This window comes from Misgurnus anguillicaudatus, chromosome 10 (genome assembly GCF_027580225.2).
Source record: "Misgurnus anguillicaudatus chromosome 10, ASM2758022v2, whole genome shotgun sequence".
In the NCBI taxonomy this organism is placed as follows: Eukaryota; Metazoa; Chordata; class Actinopteri; order Cypriniformes; family Cobitidae; genus Misgurnus; species Misgurnus anguillicaudatus.
In genome coordinates this window covers 37,127,243-37,153,196 of record NC_073346.2, presented here as the reverse complement: position 1 = coordinate 37,153,196, position 25,954 = coordinate 37,127,243, and the positions used below count along the sequence as shown (strand labels likewise).

The 25,954-nt window shown below is 37.6% G+C and overlaps 1 protein-coding gene across 6 annotated transcripts in view; it reads left to right on the top strand.

The window, feature by feature from the left end:
• The window catches only part of csmd3a (CUB and Sushi multiple domains 3a), a 489,960-nt gene that overhangs the window by 403,835 nt on the left and 60,171 nt on the right, over positions 1-25,954 (top strand). For all 6 annotated transcript variants that reach the window (XM_055211335.2, XM_055211334.2, XM_055211332.2 and 3 more), the window contains 3 exons: positions 281-463; positions 6,327-6,503; positions 10,781-10,960. In XM_055211335.2, coding sequence (XP_055067310.2) covers positions 281-463; positions 6,327-6,503; positions 10,781-10,960 — 540 coding nt within the window. The remainder of the gene's footprint in view (positions 1-280; positions 464-6,326; positions 6,504-10,780; positions 10,961-25,954) is intronic.

Sequence of the window (25,954 nt, the reverse complement as noted above, 5' to 3'; positions counted from 1 at the left end):
CTGAAAGGCCATGATGAGTGACAGCTCAGAGAACAAGGGAAATATTCCTCCGAGACCTGTAACAGCTTTTTATCCAAGCATTGGCAGTTCAGTGCTGTGAAATTCCCCAAACGTTGATCCACAACTGCTCCGGGGGCAGTGGGGTAAAAGCAAAGTTTAGATTTATAATATCTCTAATAGATCACCAAGTACTTCTTTATTGCTTTCAGGTTGTAATGATTTCAACTGTTGTCGTCGAGATGAAATACTGGTAATATCTTTATATTCGCTACATTCCTAGGTGATAAAAGGAGCGCCTGCGGGGATCCGGGCACGCCAGCCCACGCCACCCGAGAGGAGGGCAGCTTTCAGCAGCACGCCAAAGTTCGATTCACTTGCTCCACAGGTCACACGCTGTACGGCTCAGCAGAAAGGATCTGTTTTCCCAACGGCACCTGGTCGGGCCGACAGCCCACATGTAAACGTAAGTGACGCCCGCAGACACTATAAATAATGCATGCGCACAGTCAGGAGCAGTGTATTCACACGCGGAGATGCTGATACGCATCAGACGATCTCTGCGGAGAGAATTCTCTCGTCAAACATCCGAGCCGGCATCGTGGCATTCAGTCACTCCGTAATTCACACGAGGGACGACCTTGTGCCGCCCGGCCCGGAGGCTTCGCGGAGACGTGCGAGTGTTTTCGCAGCTCTTTTTAGCTTGACGCATTGTCCGTGCCATCTCAAGGGTGACAGGTTATTGCAGTCCAGCGCGGAGCTTGGCTATAAAACAGATTTACAGATTGTTAGCGCGCAGGCCCCAAGAGGCGGAAATTTCTCAGGCTTGAATGTTTTTGCTACGCAGCTTTGGCCTTAACAGCTTGTCTTGCATTTAATCCCATCTTGGTCGTACAAACACCAACATCCCTGCAATTTGACCTCGCTCGACCCGCACGTGTGCCGTTTTTAGTGACCGAAAGTGAAATGCACTGCAAAGCTAAATGATATAAATGCACAGCTTAAGGAGATGTTGCATGAAGATAACTGCACTGCAGCAAAAATGCTTTGAGTTTCTTATATTTAAAAGGAAAACAACATCCAGAGCTGTTAAGAATCAATTATTTTATAAAACAATGATTTTGCAAGTTTGATCTGTTTGCTGAACCATCCTGCGGTGAAATACATTTTTTAATGTTGTTTAATTGTCTATGATGTGTTTTTAATATGCTTTTAGACAAACCATATGCAAATTCATCTGTCAATACCATTGAACTGCAGTTTACCACACATACTCTCAAAAACATTTTCGAAACCGCCCCCTTTCTTTCAAGCTTGTTGTAACCATTTGACCAAGTGGATCAGGTCAAGCTTATGTGATTGAGCGGAGATGGGGCTGATTTGCATAATAAAGAAAGGGTGCAGAGTTAAGGGCCATGATAAATATAGATTTAAATATCGTTTTATATTAAAGAGAATAGCGGAGTTCACACCATAACTATAACAATAAAGATACAATGAACAATATCTTTGGGAGTGATTTTTTGCCAACTGATGAATGATAAACCATTGACAGCCAATCAAATCTATTTAAACTTTAAGTGCACACGCATTTGAAAAGACACAGTGGAGAAGCTTATTGCTAAAGTCCATAACATAAAAACTACCTCAGGTATCCAGCGCTGCTGTAAAATTAACTACATAATGCTCTTTCCCTACCACATTGACTACACCAAAAGGTAAGCTATTAGATTACAAAAACTACTAGATTCACTGTTTAAAGTTACATAAAAAACAGCGTGTTGAGGACATCTGCTGGTTCCCCTCTGTGTAAATGCAACAAGAACAGCATATTTACACAATCAGTGACATGTAAACAATTGCACAAGTTTTTATTACAGGAAATATGCAATATTAGTTAATTCAATTGAAGGTACGTGATTTGCGCGAATACTGCGCGTGTGAGTGAATTAACAAGTGGTGGACGGTGACTTCTCTTCCGAGGGGCGCGAATTCAAAATAAGTGTTCGGAGTGGCATGTGTGTTGCTCGTCATTTTAAAGGGGCAATAAGTAGAATTTACCCCTATCTAGTGGTGAAATTGTGTTTTGCATTCAAACGAACAGTGCTCTCTAGCGCCTCACTTTTCCAAATGCGTGTTGCAACTTTGGTAGCTGTTATGTAATCACCACTGAGCTCCTTGTCCGTTGCAGCTGGTTCACGTGTTCTGAAAGAAAACGTGTTGTGGAAACGCGTTGATAGGCAAGTGCTTTTTGTTCCTCTCTGCTGTTATAGTTTATCAATACAGCGGAACGATATGGATGCCTCCTTGGACTTACACGTTCAATGTAAGTAAAGAGGAGAAATTCTAAGCTTATAAAGAAAAGTCAGATCACTGACAGAGTTCATTTGACACCAACGAGGACATATTTATGAATAAGACATTGATTTTGATTAATAAAACACTTAAAATTGTACTTACAGTCCCTTTAAAATATGTGTTTGTTGCGTCATGTCAACCATGTGAATCATGTGTCTTGTCAAAATACGTGCCTCTGCTGCACACATGTCGAAAGGCTTTATGATATGAGGACGAACACGTTCACGAAATACTCGCAAGACACTAACTTAACACGAAATTCTGATTACACAAACGTGAGCGTCTCTTTCATCATAAACCCATTCGAAGAGTCTGCAGCAGGCTCGTATTTTGATACCACATGTGATGCAAGTTTACATGACGCGGCGAACACATATTTTGAAATGACAAGCCACACACATGACGGGCTAAATGCATGTTGTGACGAGCTTTGCATCGTGCGTCCTCGAAAAAGAAGTCACTGATCGATACTGGAATAAACATAAAGTTATCGCTATTGTCCAGTGATGTGGACGCTAATATAGTTAACATTATTGTTATCGATAAAAATTGTGAACGACTCTTTAGAATGTTTAAACCAAAATGCCAAAAAACAAAAAATATTAACAGTGTGTCCGCAGGGTCTTAAAAGTCTTAAAAAGTGTTAAATTTAAAAATATAATCATTTATAACGGGATTAAACAAATCTTTTAATAACTTCTCTACTCTTTCTTTGTAAATATCTAAGTATTATATGATATATAATAATTTATTGGTGAGGTCTCTCACTCTGCCATGTATGAAAGTCCACTGTTCGCATCTCCTGTGCAATAGACGTGCCAATGTCCCGTCAATTCAATTATTATTATTTTTGCCATTGTTTTGTCAAGATGCACACCAGTAATGTATTTTTTTTAAGGTATGTTTGTTAGAAACTCCTTAAATGTCCTAATATAACTAATGGCGCTTTTCCATTGCATAGTACCCTACGGTTTAGGTCGTGTCAGCTCACCTCACTTTGGCTTGGTTAGCTTTTTCATTGAGTTTAGTAACACTTCGGAGTGGGAGGGATTATAGGCGTGTCGTTATATTAGCCCTGCCTACTGCTGTGACATCATACAAATGAGAGCATCGTTGGAATGCAGTGTTTCCCATACATTCATTTATTTCACAGTCTGCCACAAAATTAAAATTAAAAACCACAAATAGATGTTTGCACATCTTGTTTATCACTACCTCTGTCTCACATGACAGTTTCCGTTCAAACACCCAAGGCGTCAGTCGATGCGCTCCGCTGAGCCTTTTTTAAGTTCCATTAAACATATATGCAGACGTTTGCGTCGCGAATGTGCCGCCACAAAGTGCAAGTCTGGAAAAAACTGGTATGTGTTCGTGATTCACATACCAAGCTAGCACGAAGGTAAAGCTAATCTTTAACATTATAGGGATGATGCTGGTAGTGACGATTCTCTCAGACCAATCAGTGATCTACAGTGTTTTCACATAATTTTTTGGTATCAGCCTGCCCTGCTTGGAACCCCAACCGAGGTGGTACTAAAAAAAGTTTCGGGTACTACATACCGCACCCAGTGCAAAAGCCCCCAAACGTGAGCTGACCTGACCCAAACCGTGGGGTATTATGCAATGGAAGCGCCATTGGACCTAGTCCTGCATAACCTAAATCGACCATTTTAATATTTTGTTGTTTAATAAAACCATGTGTTTATTTGCTTTTGATAGGCCTACTTTGTTTGACACAATTATTATTTTCTTATCATTATTGTCATTTTAAATGCTTTTGCCCAATTCAGTCTATTTTTATTACTAAATGTCAGATTATTTGATCGGCATCAATTACCAAAATAATTGTTAGGTAAAACCCTAGATTGGTTAAAACATTTCCACATTTTTTGATTTCAGTTCAATTAAAGGTTATTTTTTCTACTCATATATTTCTTAAAACATCATTCTGACGTCTTGTAATATCAGCAAAGTGTAATAATCTTGTCTGGTCTTGAACCTAATCTCGTTTCATCTTGTGGGCTGAGTGTCAAACCCTTAGAAAATATATCTTGTTTTGTCATATGAAAGAAAAAAGGTGATAAAAAAGCACATGCCTGCACACTGAACTATAAAATTGGACTTCATTGTAGAGGTCTTCTCAGGTCCAAAGAAATGTACCCAACCCGAAATGACCTGAATCACTTTTTAATCCGAACCCAATGTGCATAACCAGAGAAAACCCCAACAAAATTAAACCCGATTGGCCCCGAAAGTAAATGGCATCTACGTGTGTGCAGTCAGCAGCCCCACACGTACCAGACAGAAAAAACCCCAGTGGCCTTGCAACCAATTTGGCCCGCTGCTCCATTTATTTTCATTTGTTTTGGGATGACGACACCAAGGGAACTGCTACAGTGGTGTACATTCGAAATCGTAACGTAAATTAACCTACATTACCTCTCTTGGAAAACAGAGGAGGGGTTGAAAAAGGACTTGATGCACACACGCGAGATAGTTTGGGTCTTCTTGGGTCCGTTTGGCAAAAATACTTTCATTTTAAATTATCCGAGACCTGATGCTGCTAATATTACACTAGACCTGTGTCCAAGACCCACTTTTAGACCCAAACCCATTCGGTTCTCAGGTCGGAACTCGGGTTTTAGGATCTAATGGCGCTTTTCCATTGCATAGTACCCCACGGTTTGGTTTGGTTTAGTTTGGGTCGGGTCAGCTTACTTTTGGGAGCTTTTCCATTGGGTACATGGGATACTTTTTTTCGTACCACCTTGATTGGGGTTCCAAGCGACCCGAGCTGATACCAAACGTGACGCGAAAACACTGTAGATCACTGATTGGTCTCAGAAAATCGTCACTACCAGCATCATCACTAAAATGTAAAACATAAGCTTTACCTTAGTCTCGAGCAAACATGTTGTCATCTGTGCTCAGCTATAAGTTCCCAAACTCTCTTTTAGCGATGAACAACATCCACATGTTGAGAATTAGGGACACCATAACAGTTTTTTCCAGACTTGCAGTTTGTGGCGGAACATTCGCGACGAGCACGTCAGCATTATATATGCTGAATGTAACTTCAATGAGGCTCAGCAGAGCGCCGTTGACTGACGCCACGGGTGTTTGTACAGAAACTGTCATGTGATATAGAGGTAGTAATAAATGCGATGTGCAAACATCTATTTGTTTTTGCCAATTTTACATTTGTGGCAGACTGAGAAATAAATGAATGTATGGGAATAGTTTAACAATACTCTCACTTGTATGATGTCACAGCAGTAGGCAGCGCAAACATAACGACACGTCTATAATCCCTCCCACTGCGAAGTGATACTAAACTCGATGGAAAAGCTAACCATGCCAAAGTGAGGTGAGCTGACTCAACCCAAACTAAACTAAACCGTGGGTACTATGCACCATTAGTGGACCTGTCAATACCTCTACTTCATTGTAATGATACAAGACTTACATTTCATTCATAATGGTCTTAAATTTGACTTGGTGAAACCTGCAGAAACTTTGATTAAAGTCCCCGGTAGTTGGTAATTTTATCCCTTTCGACTCACCTTTAAATATCAAAGAGACAATATAATTTCTTCATGCCTTAAAATAGCTTTATTCATTTCTGACTTCTGAGAAAAGTTGAATGTGCCGCCTTAAATTTGGATATAAAAAGGTGAATTCATTTTGACGTTACTCACTCCTTTTCAAAATGATAAAATACACTCTTCAAAAAGAAAAGGGTCCACATTAAAGCACTTCATGATTCTGAATGATCTTTGAGACAAATAGACAGCTAGTCAAATAAATCTATTAGGCACTGTACATGTTTGAAAAGTAATCATTCTGTTTCCAAGAAACACATTTTACTTTCATTATCACGAGCAAACATGTAATTATGCATTGTGCATACAAAACAACCCTACACGTTGGTTTCTGTTGGCGGTCTACTAATGCATTCTCTCATCCAAAAGCTGTTCAATGTGAGAACCCAGGGACTCCGGCTAATGGGCGCATTTTGGTTGTGGATGGCACCACCTTCTCTCACTCCATCATCTACTCGTGCGTGGATGGATATCGGCTGTCTGGTTCAGCTTCACGTCAGTGCCTGGCGAACGGCACCTGGTCTGGCGCCGAGCCCAACTGTACATGTACGTATTCAGAAGCTTGAGGTTTGCAAGCTGTTGTATTACATCCCAGAAAATCTCGAACATTTGGCAAGGTTATTGTCTTCCCTCATGTGTTTTGTTTGTCCTTCACTGCGTTTGCCAATCCAACATCAAAGATTTTCTATAACAACAAGACGCACGGTTTGTAATTAGCCGAAGCCTCTTCCGACGGTGTTGTTGTTGAGATGCGGACCCAGTACACCTCGTGAGCAAACTCATTAATATAAAGAGATTTATTACTGCCGCTGTCTAAGTAATAAGAGAATGATCTGACAGGAAGAATCAATCTTAGGCTGACATATAATGCAAGATTGATTTTGGCATAGTCGCCGAATAATGAGCGGGGGAGTTCAGCGGGACTACAGTGAATATCAATAGAACAGTAGTAAGGCATTGCTCAATGCTGGGAAGCTGTTGCTCATTGCTGATGGGCTGTCAAGATAAACTCTGAATGTTAAAGGTGAAGTGGGTCATTTCTCAACCATTAGCGCTATCAAACGCAATTATGATGGTTGGCGAAAAAATGTGGGATTTAATTGCTTCCCTCGCTTAATCTGACATTTTTCAAACAGGTAGCTCCGCCCCAAACTCACGCCACTGGTTGAGTCGATAACATTTTGTCTGACCCAATCGATGTGCTCAAAAAGACAGATTGCATATTGACGGACATGTCCATGTAAAAAAAATTAGGGGTGTCAATCGATTAAAATATTTAATCGAGATTAATCGCATGATTGTCATGAGTTAACTCGTGATTAATTGCAACTTAATCACACATTTTATCTGTTCTATATTAACCTGAATTTAAGTTTTTAATACTCTAATCAACATGGGCAAGGACAAATATGGATGCTTTATGCAAATGTATGTTTATTATTAATGAAAGAGTCCAAAATTCAGTTTTAATCCATTCTTAAAATCACTGGTAAAATGTATATTTATATAATCAAATTATATCAAAAACAATACGAAATTATTTATTTTATTGTTTGATTGTCTGTGTCTCAATGTCAGTTTAAAGATCTACTGTAATGCATGAATCTAATATAATGTTACACATCAGATATTTTCCTCAGTTAATCAAACATTCACTTAAGACATAACAGTCTGCGTAAAAACAGATATTTTTAAAACTGTAATTCTGTGTCTCTATCGCGGTCGCGTGCCTGTGTGCATGCTTTAGATGTGTCAGTCAGCGTGAAGAAGATCGTTTTTGAGTCTCTTCGCTCTTAATAACTTTTTAAACATCAATCAGGTCCTGAACTTTATCTCTCTTAATAATTATTTGAACATCAGACAAGTCCTGCACTTTATTTTCTAATTCCTGCATGTTTTAAAACCGAAACCAAAATCTCAAACAAACTAGGGCTAGGCCTAGGGTCAGAAATTTTGTGTTGCGTTAATCGCACATTAATAATGTTGTTAAAATGAATTTAAATTATTGCGCTATTAATGTTAATATTTGTTTATTAATTTATTAAGAGTTAATGCTGTTTCAGAGGCAGATATGTTTCGGAGAAGTTGTAATATTTATGATCCAGTGTTGAAGAGATGCAGTGTAGTCATTCCTTCATAGTGAAAATTAAAAATTATGTATTTAAATCAGTCATATATCACCAATCCCTGCGCTGTTAGTTTTTATTACAAAATTGAATTTAAATCTCTGTGGCATTAGCCTGAAATTATAATATACATTTAAAGAGAGACACTACTGTATAGAAACTCTATAAACTTCATATCTGCACATTTAAAGACATTTCACAAGACTTTTTAAAGATGTTAAATAAATCTTTGGTGTCCCCAAAGTGTGTATGTGAAGTTCTAGCTCAAAATACCATATAGATAATTTATTATAAAATGTTAAAATTGCTACTTTTTAGGTGTGAGCAAAAATGTGCCGTTTATGGGTGTGTCCTTCAAAATGCAAATGAGCTGATCTCTGCACTAGAGGTCTTCACGGGTCCACTTAGATCCGAAAACCCGAGGTCCGACCCGAGACCCGATCGGGTTCGGGTCTAAAAGTTTCACATGTGCCTCGGACACGGGTTGGGTACAATAATAGCGGCATCGGGTCTCGGGTAATTTAAAAATGAATGTGTTTTTTCTGAACGGACCCGAGAAGACCCGAACTCTCTCGCCTGTGTGCGTCAATGTCCTTTTCAAACCTCTTATCTGTTTGCCAAGAGCGCTTGCGACATTGTGTGGTTGTCGGAAGGTTCATTTTCGTTGAGACAAACATGTCAGTCAATTATAAATTTACATTTTAGCGGTTACGTTGGTGTCGTCGTCAGATAACAAAGTAAAACGAATGGAGCAGCTCGCCAAATTGGTTGCAAGGCCACCGGAGTTTCTTTCAGTCTGACTGCTGCGCGTGGGTCTGCAGAATGCACACACGTCAGTGCCGTTTACATTCGGGTTAAAAAAATGTTTTCACTAGTTCGGGTCGGATTCGGGTCTAATTTTCTCGGGTCGGGTCTTTCTTTAAAAAAATTTTATTTATGCACGTCGGGTTCTGACATCACAAGGGGAGCCAAATTACAATTACCTATTTTTTACATGCTTACAGAGAATGGTTTACCAAAGTTACTGGATTGATCTTTTTCACATTTTCTAGGTTGATAGAAGCACTGGGGACCCAATTATTGCACTTATGGAACATGGAAAAAGTCAGATTGTCATGATATGTCCCATTTAAAGGTGCAGTGTGTACATTTTAGCGGCATCTAGTGGTGAAGGTGCGAATTGCAACCAACGGCTCAGCCCACTGCCCAACCCTCGATTTTAAAACGCATAAAGAAGCTACGATAGCCACCACCGGACAAACATTTTGTCGTTGGAGACAACTTTGTAAAAAAGTTTGTCCTTTAAGGGCTTCTGTAGAAACATGGTGCCACAAAATGGCGACTTCCATGTAAGGGGACCCTCGTGTATGTAGATAAAAGCGTCTCATTCTAAGGTTATAAAAACATAACGGTTCATTATAAAAAGGTCTTTATACACCACTGATAATATAGTTTTGTATATTATTTTGCATTACTTTCAATAGATCCTTCTAAAAATTACACACTGCACCTTTAAGGCTAAAATAAGATTTTTACATTTTTGAAGAAATCAGAGTTGAGATCACAATCGTGCCTAGCTGTGCAAAACTTGCCATGGTGTGGCTTTGTGGTTGTTAAATGTGTCTAATGCATTGCTTTGTGTTTACTTCAAATGCAAAAACCAATAAATGCCATCTCAGTCAAAAATGCGATGATGATATTTACAGAATGCTCTTGGCACGTTTTATATGTTTATCAAATACTTTTGCATCAAAGCTCCCCCTAATGTGTGGTTCAGTTTTTTCATTTTTATGTTTTGAATTCTGACCTTGATCATTTGCAATTTTTTATTTGCGTTTTTACTGATTTTGCAAGATGTTTTTGGCTTGCATGCACTTAGAGGGTCAAATAAAATGACTAAAGTGACATTTGTAACTGACTAATAACATTTTTAAATTGCCATTAAAGTAAATTACTGAACCTAAACATAAGAACCTGATTAAAAATGCTCAGTACAAGAAAACATGTCAGACGCACTTTAAGGGTTTTGCATCTGAACTCTTCGGGGCTGTTTCCCAGACAGGGATTAACTTAAGCCAGAACTAAACCTTAGTTTAATTGGACAATATAACTAGTTTTAACAAACGTGCCTTACTAAAAACATTACTTTGAGGCAAAACAAAGGGCACTTATGTATTTTAAGATATGTCAGTACAAGTTGTTTTCAGTCTGGACAGCTCTTACATGTATTTTAGACTAGGAATAGTCTAATCCCTGTCTGGGAAACCACCCCTTCATGTACTTCTGCTGTATGCGCATTAGTGACAACATTGCTTTAGCAAAAGTGTCTGATTTGAGTTATACAATAATTTAATTTATAAATATTGAATTGTATTGCTTATCTGCTTGTTTGAATGTAATAATAAAACATTTGCATTTTTCCAGCTTTGTCGTCTAACCTTAAGGTTTGACCATTAGACTATCAAACAGCAGTGTGAATTTTAACAGAAACATTCTGAATAATTGTTTATTTAGTTAAAGTTCCCTTGGAGACAGTCTTAAAACATTTTAATGATGTTCTGCATTTAGACTATTTATGTACACCCACAGCCTCTCAGCCTGCATAATGATGTCTCCGTTCCAGAGTTTCAAGAGATGAACTTCCAGTCAAACTTGATCACAATCCTGAGAATTTTATTCTCTTCCTCCTCCTGATAGTGATTAACTGTGGAGATCCAGGTGTTCCTGCCAGTGGGCTGAGGACCGGGGACGACTTTACCATCGGAAAGAACGTGACTTATACCTGCCAACCTGGGTACGTGATGGAAAACGGGAGCACTTCTATTCGCACCTGCACCCACAACGGCACCTGGAGCGGCACGTTACCCACCTGCCGAGGTACAGGGCTCTAAGCTTCTTTTATACAAAACTGTGACAGATTTTGGTTGTTTGTCTTGGTAGCGATTGCCAAAAGCAAACGGATGGGGGGCTGTATTTGCCAAGATATGCTGGATGCAAAATTGGCCATTGTTTTTTAAGGAGGGGATTGAAGAGTAGGAGTTAACTACTTTTTACACATGTCAGATGAGAGCGAGAGAGAGAACTGTATAAAAGTTTTATGATCCTTCTTGGTCTCTACAGAATACTATTACACATTAATGGCCCTTAGATGACTTAAAAAATATCCAGATGAGAGATAACCAAGCCCTAATGGATAGCTTGCACATTTTAATGTATAACTGTACATCATATGCTTCCTAAGCCGCCTTGGTTTTTAAATATTATTTAGCTAATTTGAAGGCTTTCAGCTTCTAATGGATAGATGACAAAAAGTCAATAAAAATTCCCCATAAAATCAAACCCGAGAAATCGTTTTTATGTAATTTTGCAGTGTTCGTTATAAACAATTTTATAATAAAAATAATTTTTTGCCCTCATGAACTTGGATCAAAATCTGAAAATATACTTTCACTTTCTAGTGGCGATCCTTTTCTGATGACGTCAGCGTGACAGCTTGGGCGGAGCATCTGTTAGCCCCGCCCCCTTCTACTGTCAGCTGCGAGTTCCATTTCTGAATGAAACGCCTACTTTTATATCCAATCAAACTAGAAAACAAAAGCCACGCCCACTATTTCCTGATGTAATATTTGGTTTGACTCAAAAATACGTCACGATTATGACTTTCAATTCACGGGGACTTTAACAAGATTTTTTTGTTGACAACTGTGCATAATCATAAATTTAAATGAACTTTTTTAACTTAGGTGCTGTAATTTGTCATCATTTCCTTCCATTCTGTTTAAATTGGTTAATATTTATAGTTCTGCGATGTGACAAAAAGATTTGATCAAATGTTCATGTATTCTATGAGCCCTATTTTAACGATCTAAGCGCATTGTCTAAAGCGCACTGTGCACGGTTTTAAACGGGCGTGTCCGATTCCACTTAACGACTAATTTAAAGACGGGAAAAATGGTTTATGCGCCAAGCGCACGGCCTAAAAAGGGTTGTTCATATTCTCCTAATGAGTAATGGCTGTGTTTTGGCTGGAACGTGCAATAAACCAATGAGAGTCTCAGCTCTCATCCCCTTTAAAAGCCAGTTGTGCCTAGCGCCATGCATAATACCTATACAGAAAGCGGAATTTGTAAACTGAAAAACTAAGCGCAGGAAGAAGACCACCAGTTTAAGAATAATGTAAAAAAAAATAGTTTTTTTTATTTTTATAAAAAAAATGTTTTTTAAACCTTTAAAAGCCGTTTTCTTTCAGTCATAGAAGTAAAACTAGCTGGCTTTTAATTGCTGTAAATGTATTGATATCCTGCATAATCATTGTAATCTTATAAAATAATTAGCAAATATGCAAGAAAAGAAAAGAATTTACAGACGTGTGAAGAGCTGTTTCAGCACTTTGGAAAGCCCCATGTTTTTTTTTAAAAGCATTACTTAAAATGTTTCTCATCTCACCATATCCACAGGTACAGAGTCATCATATATAATAAATCCGTGAGGCAGCATTTAAAAAACATTTTAAAAAAGATGCATTTGTTTAAAGCAAAGCATTTATTTACTTATCAGGCTACAGGTGAAGCAGCTCTTTACGCCTTCTAACGTCTCATAATCGGTCCTCATTTATGTACAAGAGACTCAATAACAATCTTTTACATTGTAATCCTTAAATTTTTCATATTTAAAAGCATTTTTGTGCTGCTGTGCATCCATGTATGTGATAAGCTAACCCGCATATTACTAACGTGCTCTTTAAATGTCAAAAATAATATGGCATAGTCTATTTTAGTTGCCTCAAAATAGCAACGCGCCCACAATGCGCCTCAACACAACCCATTTTCAGACCAGAACGCCCATGGGTGCAAAATTGTGCGCAAATGCATTTGCTATTTAAACAACGTGGCGCTAAACGTGAAAATTGTTATTGCGCCGGGTTGAAACTTGCAAAACACACTTGCGTCGCACATTGCGTTGCATTGCGCTGAGTGTATGATAGAGCCCTATATGTGCAATGATGTCTAAAATTTGCGCTCTAAGCAAATCTGTGTGACGTCACTTTTTGTTGATGTTTGAACTGTTTTCAAACAAACGCAGCGTAGCTAACTCCTCCCCCTCCCTCTCCCTTCCGTGCTTTCATGAACGCGCCCAACCCCCACCCCCAAATCCTTCTTGTTGTTTATTGGCTGGAACACTTTGTTATGTTTCGCGGTGGTAGGTTTGGTCACTGTGTTTTTATTGCAGTTTGTGGAGCCTGGGCTGTCTACAGAGATCGCGTTTTTTTACAGTTTGATCAGCAGTCAGGCAGCAAGCAGATACTGAGGAGATGTTTGCTGTATGTAACGAAAAATGTTTATGGTCTAAAACGCGTGAATTTGCTTAGAGCACCTTTAATAAAAGGAGACAGAAGTGAGTTAAGGATATTTTAAACTATTAAGCTATTAATAAAAAATGAGCTAATTATATAGGAGGCAAAACTTTTGTGCTTTAACTTGAAGGTTCCTACTTCTGGTTCATTTTTTGATTTAGAGCATTTTCATGAAATCCCAAGAGATCTAATTACCAAGATCCAGTCCAAAAGGGATTTAATGAGCCACTACACAAGCATCAATAATCGGTGTCAAAATTGTTGACTCTTTAACATTTTAAGTGTAAATGTATGTTTTTAAAAATAAACCCCATTATATAAAGCCAGTGCATTTATATTTGTATAGTTTCATTTTATAAAAATTAAAAAGTAATAATTTTATACTTCAGTATTTCTGTCCACACTGTTTATTTTGATAGATTTCTGTATTTCACAGGTAGAAGTGAGCGCGGGGCACAAACTAACGCGGTGTTAATTGTAACACGGCTACTTTAGATATTTATACAGGGTCAAGCAATCTGTGCTTTTGGTCTTTTTATATTACTGTCAGAAGATGATCTCCTGTGAATTTGTGAAACGTTTTGTATTTGTTAAGATATTGAACAAAGAGGATGGAAGTTGGTCTTAATTATGCAGAACTTGCAAAAAAATATTTTATGTAATATTTATATGCATTGCTGCATAATACAAGGATGTTATATGAAGTATCATGAATGTATGAATGTGTGGATATCTATCTATTATGGGCATATATATATATATTTATATATATATTAGGGCTGTCAATAGATTAAAAAAATTAATCTAGATTAATCGCATGATTTCATGAGTTAACTGCGATTAATCGCAAATTAATCACACATTTTTATCCATTCTAAATTTACCCTAATTTAACACTTTTCAGGTTTTTAATATTCTAATCATATATACATATATAGATGCTTTATGCAAATGTATGTTAACAACAGCCTGTTTACATTTTAACAGAATCACCAGCCATTGTTTTGTATATGAATTTTCCTTTCAGAAGATTTTTCTTTCTCCATTTTTGTTTGCTGCTGCATCATTTGTGACCTGTGCTGGCAAGTTGAGTCGGAATTAGCAAATTTTAAAAAAATAGTTGTTCATATTTTGACATTCTCTATTAAAACATAGAACAATGCATGATTTGTTAACAAAATATGACAGAACTACACGTGTTTGAAGTTGAAAGAGTCAAATTACCACAAACATTACCACATCAATACCTTAAAATCACTGGTAAAACTAATAGATTTAGCACACACAAAGCAAAAACATCATCAATGTATGTTCAACTTTTTTTCCTTTTGTTTGATTGACATTGAGACAGACTGCTTAAAATCTAAGTGATCTAATATAATGTTACACATCAGATATTTTTACCCAACAGTTAACCAAACATTTACTTAAAACATAACAGATTATAGAGCCTACCTGCGTGAATTCTTATCAAAACAGATATTTGTAAAACTGTAATTTTGTGTAGATGTCTATATATCCGGGTCGCGCACTCGCGCGTCTGTGTGCACGCGCTTCAGATATCAGTCAGTCAGCGTGAGGGGATCGCTTTTGAGTCTTGTCGCTCTTAATAACTCTTTAACATTAATCAGGTACCGAACTTTATCTCTCTTAATGACTCTTTTAACATCAAGCAAGTCCTGCAGTCTATTTTCTAAGTCATGCATAAAAGCGAAACCAAAATGAATTGAGACGCATCTTTGTATTAGATTAAGCATTAGGAGGACGGTAACGTTACACCTCTCAGACGTATAAATAAAGATCATATCAGATGTCCAACGAGCATTTAGAGCATTGGATTTGGTAGACAATTTGCTTAATGTTCTTATTTCTATGAAAACCTTTTACTCATTTAGAGAGAGTCACATTTGTCTGCGACTGCGTCTCTGTTCATTCAACTATGGGCTGGACCAAGGGTCAAACAGAAATTGCGCGTTGCATTAATCTCCGTTAATAAAATTAGTGGCGTTAAAATGAATTTGCGTTAACGCGTTATTAACGCGTTAATTTTGACAGCCCTAATATATATATATATATATATATATATATATATATATATATATATATATATATATATATATATATATATATATATAAACAATATCCACCTTTAGTATATAGACAGAATTTTATTGAATTATTTGTGTACTAAAGTAGATGTTACAACAAACCCTCAGTTTGTTACAATGAACCCCACCTATGGGGTAAGTTGTCACATTGGCACTCCTGTCACTTTCGGTGTAAGTGTATGATAACGGTAGGTCACACAAACAAACTTTAAGTGTTCATTTGTAGCACAGATGTGTGTGTTGATTTGTGTAAAAAATGATTCATCTAACTATTTTTTGAATGATAGAGCCAAAGCCAAAAAGTGTTACTTTTTCTGTACCATTAAAAATAAACCGATGCATAGAAAAACCATTATTGGTTGCTCAAATACATTTTTTTTTCTTACCTGTTCATAATCTTAAACTTATTTTAACCACAAAGAACTTTTTCTAAAACAGAAATTTTATTTAAATGTTAAAGGTTCTTTATGGAGCCATTTAGCCAAAATACAATATGTTCTTCTATGGCATTGTAACACTTGAAATGCATGGCTGGCATGGTTGTATTTAATAAATATTTTAAGCTGCAAATAACCATGTAGGATTTGGTTGAACACATTTTACAATCCTTTCCCCAGAGTTTTCCCCATAAGCGGTGCAGAAAACCTGAAATGTCAGCAGATTTGATCTGGAACCAGCGATAACCATCATTTGTGTCCTGCAGTCATTTTTAGCTCTCTTATTCATCCATACTTGCGTTTTCTCTGCCTGCCCACATGCTCGCATCTATTTACAAATCACTGAGAGGAAAATCTACTTCCACCGGCTTTCTCATTAGTGCATAATGTCTGTTGACAATTCTTGCTTCGAACGGTCGATATGTTTTTTTTGGTAGACCTCGTCATCCTCATTCCAGCATTAGCCCTGGATAAAAATGAGCATAAATATCCAAAATCTCCCTCATTAAGACCCCTTCTCCACACTGAAAACCCTCTTGTTTGCTCAAGATATCTGCATTGTGTGCTTGAAAATGGCGCCCATTAGAAGATTGAAGACAAACAAAGAGTGAAATTGCTCCGTGAAATCCTTCTGAGAATCATCAATATGGCGTCCTAATAGACCCTAATGCAAAGTCATTAGAAAGACATTTCTATAGATGGAAGGAAGCCGTGAGTGATAAGTGTCGTCCGCAAGAGCGAGTCGAACCCTGAGGCGAACTTCCTGTCAGCGGCACAACCAGTCAACGGTGAAGTCGGCTGCCAGGCACTTTTGGCCGTGGGCTCATCTCTCTCTCTCTCTTGCCTTATCTCTCTCTTTCTCCTTCATTGCTCCACTTTCGATCACTGCAGATAGCGTAGCTGAAGGCTGTCAGTGTCCAGTGAGCTGTTTGAGGTTTGAGCCAAGGCTGGAAATATCATGGAATTTTTAAAAATGTGTTCAGTCTTGGAAATGTATGCCTGAAAATTATATTTTTTTTGGCGACATTACTCTTGAAGTTGCAATTTCTGTAATAATATTTTAGTCATTCGTCCAAATGTGAATTGAATTGAAATTTTGTGGCTTTTTCATGATAACTGAGGTATAGGTGCTATGTAAGTACCATAAAAGTAATTTAAGAGTCCAATGCACACAGCCTGCTTGAAGTAGCTGTGTTCTAAATCGGTTCGTTTGTACTTCCGTAAAATTGTGATGTCAGGAATACACAGTCACCGACTTCAGTCTCCGCCCCGAGCACCGTCCACTCCCCCACATATATAAAGATTGTTTTTGGTACTTAAACTGCAAATATATATTATAAAGGACATCATACCTTAAAATAAAACTCTAGAAAGCTTAAAAATATGTGACCTTTTTGAACGCACAATGTTCACCTCAATCGCATGTTCCATGTAAATTTTAAAAATTCAACTAAAGCAAAAAATTTGCATAACGCATTGATGCGAAAGCCAATCAGCAAACAGCTTATTGATATGTCCGGTTTGACACGTCTGGTTGTTTCAGAAAATGGATGAGAGCATTGTTTTTTATTGTGCAAGTAACACAAAAAACAAGTCATCCCACGAGTAATCTAGAGCAATTAAAGCGAAAAACAACCCATCCCACGAGTAATCTAGAGCAAGTAACGTGAAAAGCAAGTCATCCCACGAGTAATCTAGAGCAAGTAACGTGAAACACAAGTCATCCCACGAGTAATCTAGAGCACGTAACGTGAAAAACAAGTCATCCCACGAGTAATCTAGAGCACGTAACGCGAAAAACAAGCCATCCCATGAGTAATCTAGAGCACGTAATGCGAAAAACAAGCCATCCCACGAGTAATCTAGAGCAAGTACATGAAAAACAAGTCATCCCACGAGTAATCTAGAGCACGTAACACGAAAAACAAGCCATCCCACGAGTAATCTAGAGCACGTAATGCGAATAACAAGTCATCCCACGAGTAATCTAGAGCAGGTAAAGCGAAAAACAAGTCATCCCACGAGTAATCTAGAGAAAGTAATGCGAAAAACAAGTCATCCCACGAGTAATCTAGAGCAAGTAACGTGAAAAACAAGTCATCCTACGAGTAATCTAGAGCAAGTAACGCGAAAAAACAAGTCATCCCACGAGTAATCTAGAGCAAGTAACGTGAAAAGCAAGTCATCCCACGAGTAATCTAGAGCAAGTAACGTGAAACACAAGTCATCCCACGAGTAATCTAGAGCACGTAACGTGAAAAACAAGTCATCCCACGAGTAATCTAGAGCACGTAATGCGAAAAACAAGCCATCCCATGAGTAATCTAGAGCACGTAATGCGAAAAACAAGCCATCCCACGAGTAATCTAGAGCAAGTAACGTGAAAAACAAGTCATCCCACGAGTAATCTAGAGCAAGTTATGCGGAAAAACAAGTCATCCCACGAGTAATCTAGAGCAAGTAACGTGAAAAACAAGTCATCCCACGAGTAATCTAGAGCAAGTAACGTAAAAAAACAAGTCATCCCACGAGTAATCTAGAGCGAGTAATCTAGAGCGAGTAATGCGATGCGCATTTTCGCTTCCCTTTTGGTGTGCACATACCATTAGAAAGCATTGAGATCAAATGATGATCAGTTTTGTGCCAATGAAAGTTTCCTCCTGAGAAAAAGATTGTAATTGGTTATCTTACATTTTTGGACCCTGATCATAAGTAGCACAAGTATATTTGTAGCAGTAGCCAACTACAGGGAGTGCAGAATTATTAGGCAAGTTGCATTTTTGAGGATTACTTTTGTTATTGTACAACTACAGTGCTCTTGGCCAACTCAAAATGCCAACAAACCCTCAAACCTGAACACCCAAGCAGTAAAATTGAAATTTTGGCTTTCCCAAGAGAACAACTCTATGTACATCATTATTAGGCAACTTATAGTGCGCAGAACCACTAGGCAACCAAATGAAAAACAAAGATTTTACCATCTCACCTGCTCTTCTTTCACCTGTTCAAGTGAGAATAATAGACAAACTCTACATTAACAAAAAAAATAATAAAACAATAAAAAAAATATAGAGACTCAGTGACCAATATAGCCACCCTTCTTTTCGATAACAGTCACAAGCCTTCCATTCACGGATTCAGTCAGTTTCTTGATCTGGTCTGAACCAACATTTTGTGCAGCCACAACCACAGCCTCCCAGACGCTGTTCAGAGAGGTGTACGGTTTACCTTCACTGTTAATGTCCTGCTTAAGAAGGGATCAAAAGGTCTCAATAGGGTTTAAGTCAGGTGAAGAAGGGGCCATGTCATTAGTTTTTCACCTTTAAGGCCTTTACTGGCCAGCCACTCAGTTGAGTACTTTGATGCATGTGCTGAAGCGTTGTCTTGCATAAAAAGGTCTCATTGAAAGATGCAGATTTTTTTCCTGTACCACTGCTTGAAGAAAGTGTCTTCTAAAAATTGGCAGTAGGTCTGAGAGTTGTTTTTTATTTCCATTTTCAACCCAAAAAGGTCCAACAAGCTCATGTTTAATAATACCTGTCTGTGCCTGCCTGCCTGCCTGCCTGTAATGTAGAAGACACTTTCTTCAAGCAGTGGTACAGGAAAAAGTTTGCATCTTTCAAAAAGACTGATTAGTTTGCAAGACAACGCTCCATCACATACATCACAAGTACTCAACTGAGTGGCTGGCCAGTAAAGGCCTTAGAGATGAAAAACTAATGACATGGCCCCCTTCTTCACCTGACTTAAACCCTATTGAGACCTTTTGATCCCTTCTTAAACAGGACATTTACAGTGAAGGTAAACCGTACACCTCTCTGAACAGTGTCCGGGAGGCTGTGGTTGTGGCTGCACAAAATGTTGGTTCAGACCAGATCAAGAAACTGACTGAATCTGTGAATGGAAGGCTTGTGACTGTTATCGAAAAGAAGGGTGGCTATATTGGTCACTGAGTCTATATATTTTTTTATTTTTTATTGTTTTATTATTTTTTTTGTAAATGTAGAGCTTGTCTATTATTCTCACTTTAACAGGTGAAAAAAACAAGTGAGATGGTAAAATCTTTGTTTTTCATTTAGTTGCTTAATAATTCTGCACACCAACAGTTGCCCAACAATGATGTACATAGAAATATTCTCCCAACAAAGCCAAAATTTCACCTCCACCACCCAAATGTTCAGGTTTGAGGGCCCGTCAACATCCTGAATTGACCAAGAGCACTGCAGTTGCACAACAACAAAAGCAATCCTCAAAAACACAACCTGCCCAACAATTCTGCACTCCTTGTATACATTGTATGGGTAATTTTTGTAATGCCAAAAATCATTAGGATATGAAGTAAAGATCATGTTCCATGAAAAAACTTTGTAAATGTCCTACCATAAATATTAAACATTTATTTATCATTATTAGTATGTATTGCTAAGGACAACTTTCAAGGCAATTTTCTCAATATTTGTATTTTTTTGCACCCTCATATTCCAGATTTTCAAATATTGTTGTATCTCGCCCAAATTTTGTCCTATCCCCTAACACACCATGCATACAAAAATATTTATTCAGCTTTCATATGAGGAAAATTGACCCTTATGGCTGATTTTGTGGTCACAAATTTTTAAATTATTCTGTCCACATCAATTATGCAATTCTTCTACCCTTTATCTCTTCGTTTTTATATTTCATTCGTTAAAAACAAACAGTTTAAAAGAACAACCTAAGCAATCACATAACATTTCTGAAAATTATTTTTATTGTTGTAAATGGACAGCATGTGCGTGGAAATCAAACACTGTTATTTAATTAGTTGCCGCGTACAGAGTTTCCACTGCAAAATGGGTAAATATTCTGTCAGAACCATAAACAACATCTGTAAGTGGTTACTGTGGGAAAAGGCTGATGGTTAGTTGGAAAAGGATGTGAAAGTCTTGTCAAAACACTTTAAAAAAGAAGAAAGGTGTAGTTTCAGGGAGAACAGTTTATAGTGGCAAGACTGCTGTTCACCTCGGGGTCAGCCGTGCAGATGAGCGCTGGTGATGCAGTGCGTCTGTCATGTGCACGGAGATGCGTTTGGCCTTAGGGACTCGCTTTAAGAGACGGCTCTTTCTACGTGAAACACATGCTGAGCAAAAGCACCTGCGTACACTGCCTGTTGAGTCCACACCTGCTGGATATATTTACAGGTGAAGTTTTTTGAAGCTTTAAAATATTATCTCCATGAGGTTAGCAAAGGGATTTTTTGGCCATTGGTTGGATAAACAAGCACTTCTGTCCCAAACACATAGTGCCATTGGGTCTGTAATTGGGTCAGTTGATTTTTATACTCACATTGACAGTTTTTGTCAAATTTCTGAGTTGTTTTAATTTAAAGTTTGCATACCCGCATCGCACCAGTTTGGTAACCGCTGCTGTTTTGTCTATTTTGGATGTTTATAACTTTTGGACCAAACCTCCACACATATATTCTTGGCTTGCACGAAGATATAATGTATTTTCCGAACTATAAATCACAACGGAGTATAAGTCGCATCAGTCAAAAATGAGTTTGGACTATATGTCGTGTTTATTTAGAAAATTATTTCACAAAATTCAAACCCAAGAACAGACATTTAATCTTGAAAGGCAAGTTATTCAACTAAACAATGAGACACAGGACAGCAGGCTGAACAGGTGTCAGTACATGTTAATGTAACATTAACATTTATTCAGCTAACACAATAGCATACAGAACATATCTGGGAATCTGAATAAGCTAAATTAACACCACAAGCCAAATCAAGTTCACCAAGCTCCTGATGTCATTCGACATCACTGAATCCATTGAATTACATAAATACAGGAGCAGTATAGAGCGGACTCTTGCGGCTGTAGACGGTGATGGTCTCTCTTGGTTTATATGAATTCATTTTGACATACAAGTCGCACCTAACTAGAAGTCGCAGGACCTATGAAAAAGCGAGACTTATAGTCCGGAAAATACGGTATATATTTCAGGGATGCAACCATGCGGTGAAATTCGCAGTTGTGATTCATCTAGATCTGTTTTTTGAAAATGAGGGGTGGGGGGATCTACGACAGGGTCTCAGTGAATGAAATTATGAAAATCATGTCCAGCTATTGTGGTAAGGATGTCAAATCACTTACCAGTTTGGCCAATTTAACAATTTATAGTGACCTATTTGCTGCTGAAGTTGAAGCAAAACATTTGTTTTGACAAGAATTCACGAAAGCATAATAAGCATTACAACAAGCTTGCTGAGCTCATTATTATCTATGTCAATACAGTTTGCACAAACATAACAAAATGTTTTAAAAAAGTTCTTATTAATCTTCATCTAAATAAATAAATAATCAGGTATTTGTTTAAAATTTCAAATAACAGTATGCTCTATTATTTAAAAATCAGTTTTGACCATTAGTTCAAAACAACCAACATAATGAGGTAATTAGAAACATTTAATTCAAATGTTTTAGTTGTTATTTATTTACTTTATTTTTATCTTAGTTGCAATTCATGTAATGGTAATCTTCAGTTTAATTTGGCTTTTAAAATGTTACATTTTCATATTTTTATCTATTTACTTATTTATTTTATATTCACCTAGATTGACAATAAAGCTTGATTCAACTTGAAGTTATTAAAAGATCATCTGTTACCGGAGTCTGTAATTATTAACGAATATTTTATTATTAGAGTGCAGCATTGTATCAAGCTTTTCTGGTCTTGTGTAATTAAATAAAATGAAATAAAACGAAAAGGGTCATTTTTTTAACAGTTGGGTTAAAAAAGTTTGATATTAGCAGCGTTATTAAATTTTTTAAATTAAATTAATAAAAAAACTTGGATTTCTAAATAAGAGACGCACAGAAAATGCCATTCATTTCTATAGATTACACTCATTCACTTCACACACACATTATTCGTGCTTTAAGTGGTTTTTAAATTAGGGCTGTTCCAGCATAACGTGATTGTGTCTGGCCGAATATTTTTTCTGTTATTCTAAAGAATGTGTTTTGAAGCCATAATTCGTGCCCTACCGAATAACGTATTCAGTTTCGGGTACATCCCTAATGATCACTATACAATTGCAAAAACAACAAATCTAATTGCTTTCAGGATGTGAAGATACTTAACAAAAACTGCTTTAAAAAATCACCTACCCTGTCTTTAAAGGTGACATAGAATGATTGAACTATTTATCCTTGTTCTGTGATGTGACATATAGACAAAAAATTTTTTGGGGGGGTCTGTAATGCCTTAGAAGCTTCCTAAAAAACTCTCTCAGATAGCTCTATTAGGGTGGGGGATTTTAAACAAGTGGTTTTGCACCTATTTGGCTCCCCCTACTGGCTTAACTTGCAATCTCATTACTGATTGGCTGACTTTGCTGCCACTCAAAAAATGTTTGATTAAATGATTAAATGTTCAACACCTTTCTGAGAGACTACGCTTATGATTTCATAACCTTGTTATCAAGCATCTCTCATTAAACCAAAGCCTTGAGCTATAAGTTCACAAAATTAAATTCTCTAGTGTAGCATCATCATCATCATCATCATCATGCACGCTGGCAGCAGTCTTCACACACCTTGAACATTCACTACATTATTCATCATCATGGATCGTATATGCATGAAAGCATTTAATCATCCGGGTTATCGTAAAGGTTGGATAAACTTTCGGTTGAACCCTGCAACGTTCACTTTATCTCTCTGCCTTTGAGTTTGACTGGGTCGGACAGCTGGTCTGGGCATTGGAGTCATGGCGCGGATCGCACCCTGCGTCTGATATTTACTGAAGTATCGGCACTATAAGTCCAGGGCTTAAATCCTGTGCGGTGTTCTGCGGGTGGATATTCTGTCCTCCCTTTACACATCATCTTCAAAACTACGAGCAGCTCTTAGGAGTTTGTCAACACTTCTTGATCACGTAAGAGACGTGCAGATCAGTTTTTTACTAAAGGCTTTTTTTAAGCTCCTGAGTTTCATAGGAGCGTTTGCTTTCCAAAACGTCTCATCGTTTATTCTTACACCGCCCAAAACCCAGCTGCTCCCCAACGTTCGCTTTCCAACTCTGTCAAAATTTCAGTGGACATGTTTTCCATCTGCTCCCCCAAACCTTTTTTTAATTTGCGATTTGCAATTTAAAACATCTTTTGATTGGCCCCACAGACATTTACAGTCTTCTGTTGCATTCGCCAACGCAGAGTTTTTAAATAAATGTATAATGCGTTCTAGATTACAAAACCACACAAGTTCTCCCCGCCTGTCCAAGTCGAAATGATGCAACAGTTGGCGCGGTGAAAGCAGTCTAGCAGTTGAAAAGGAGACGGATGGCAACCCTGGGGTGATGCCCACACACATTTCACAGAACAGGTTGTTTAACAACTGTAGTCTCTTTCAAACCTCTTAACACGTGAAAGGAGGGAGTGCTGTTAAAGTCTGGATTTCAATGGCGCTATACTGTAAATAGCACTCGACACGGCTGGAGATTATATCAGTGATGTGAGGTATGAAATATGATGTCTGTGCTGTAATTCATAATGTTTAAGTGGAACACGACAGTGAAAATACTTGAAAAACACCTTGATTTCTTCAGAAACGGCCTTTCAGGGTTGTCTACGAAATGTTAAAGACTGGCCTGAGGGCAGTAGCGTTTGAAAATACAGATCAGTATTTCAGTTACCTCTGATGCTGTATAGAAAAGCTCTTTCCTTCTGGTATTTAGGGTCTGAACCCTTTATTAAATTTTCATGTTTTTCACACAAACACGCCTGTGACGCCACACTTGGCGTGTAAATGACAATTAATGTTGGATTTGGAGGATTTACAAACATGTGAGGCACTTTTATCAGCAACGTATAGCAGTGGGTAAGGTCAGATGCTCTCAGGAGCCTGACGAATATTCATATGTGTAAATAAGTCATAAGGGTTGCACCAGCCGGACTTAAAATTAAGTCTTGTGATTTTACTCAAGCCACCCTTGATGTATATGAGTATCTTTTTTCAGACAAACACAATCGGGGTTATATTAGAAAACATCACGGCTGTTCCGAGTTTTGTAATGGTAGTAAATGGTGCTTCTGATTTGAATCCCAAAAATCCATCCTTCACAGAAGTAATCCACATGGCTCCAGGGGTTTCATAAATGCCTTCTGAGGGCAATCGATGTGTTTTTGTGAGAAAAATGTAAATATTTTAAACTTAAAGTAAAATAACCAGCTTATGATAATGACCGAAAGCCATTCACGAGAGAGTGTGTTTCCAGCGTATGACGTTGCGTACAAGATGAGGAAGATGAGGTGAGATGTTACATCCAACAATAAAAATGCATTCTTGCAGTGGCGGTTCTAGACAAATTTCACTAGGGGGGCCAAGGAGGGGCTAGTGTTTTACCAGAGGGGCACATAAAAAATGGCCAGAAATTATATTTAAAGATAATAGGGGTGGTTACAGGAATTAGTTTAAGACAGGACTAGGCCTTATAGTTTAATTAGGAAATATAACTAGTTTTAACAAACATGCCTTACTAAATACATTACTTGTGTGCATTTTGAAGCAAAACAAAAGGCACTGGTGTATTTTAAGATATGGCATTGCAAGTTGTTTTCAGTTTGGACAGCTCTTACATTTATTTTAGTCTAGGACTAGTCTATCCTTTCCGGGAAACTGCCCCGTAAACTTTATTTTACTCTACAATCATATAAATATCTATTTAATACAAGAGTGAGTGCAGGTGCAAAAGGGGAGCTTGGCTCTTTTCTAAAGCCCCCCAACCGAAAATCATGCGAGCCTACTCAATAAACTTTATGAAATGCAAACTTTTATAAAGACAAACGTTTGTTTTAGTTTACATATAAACACACATCTAATCAGTATTTAAAATAATATTTATTTTAAATTGTGAACATTTTTATATGTAACATTTAATTAAATTCCTCCAATTGTATGCACGTATATGTAAGAGCATAATTAC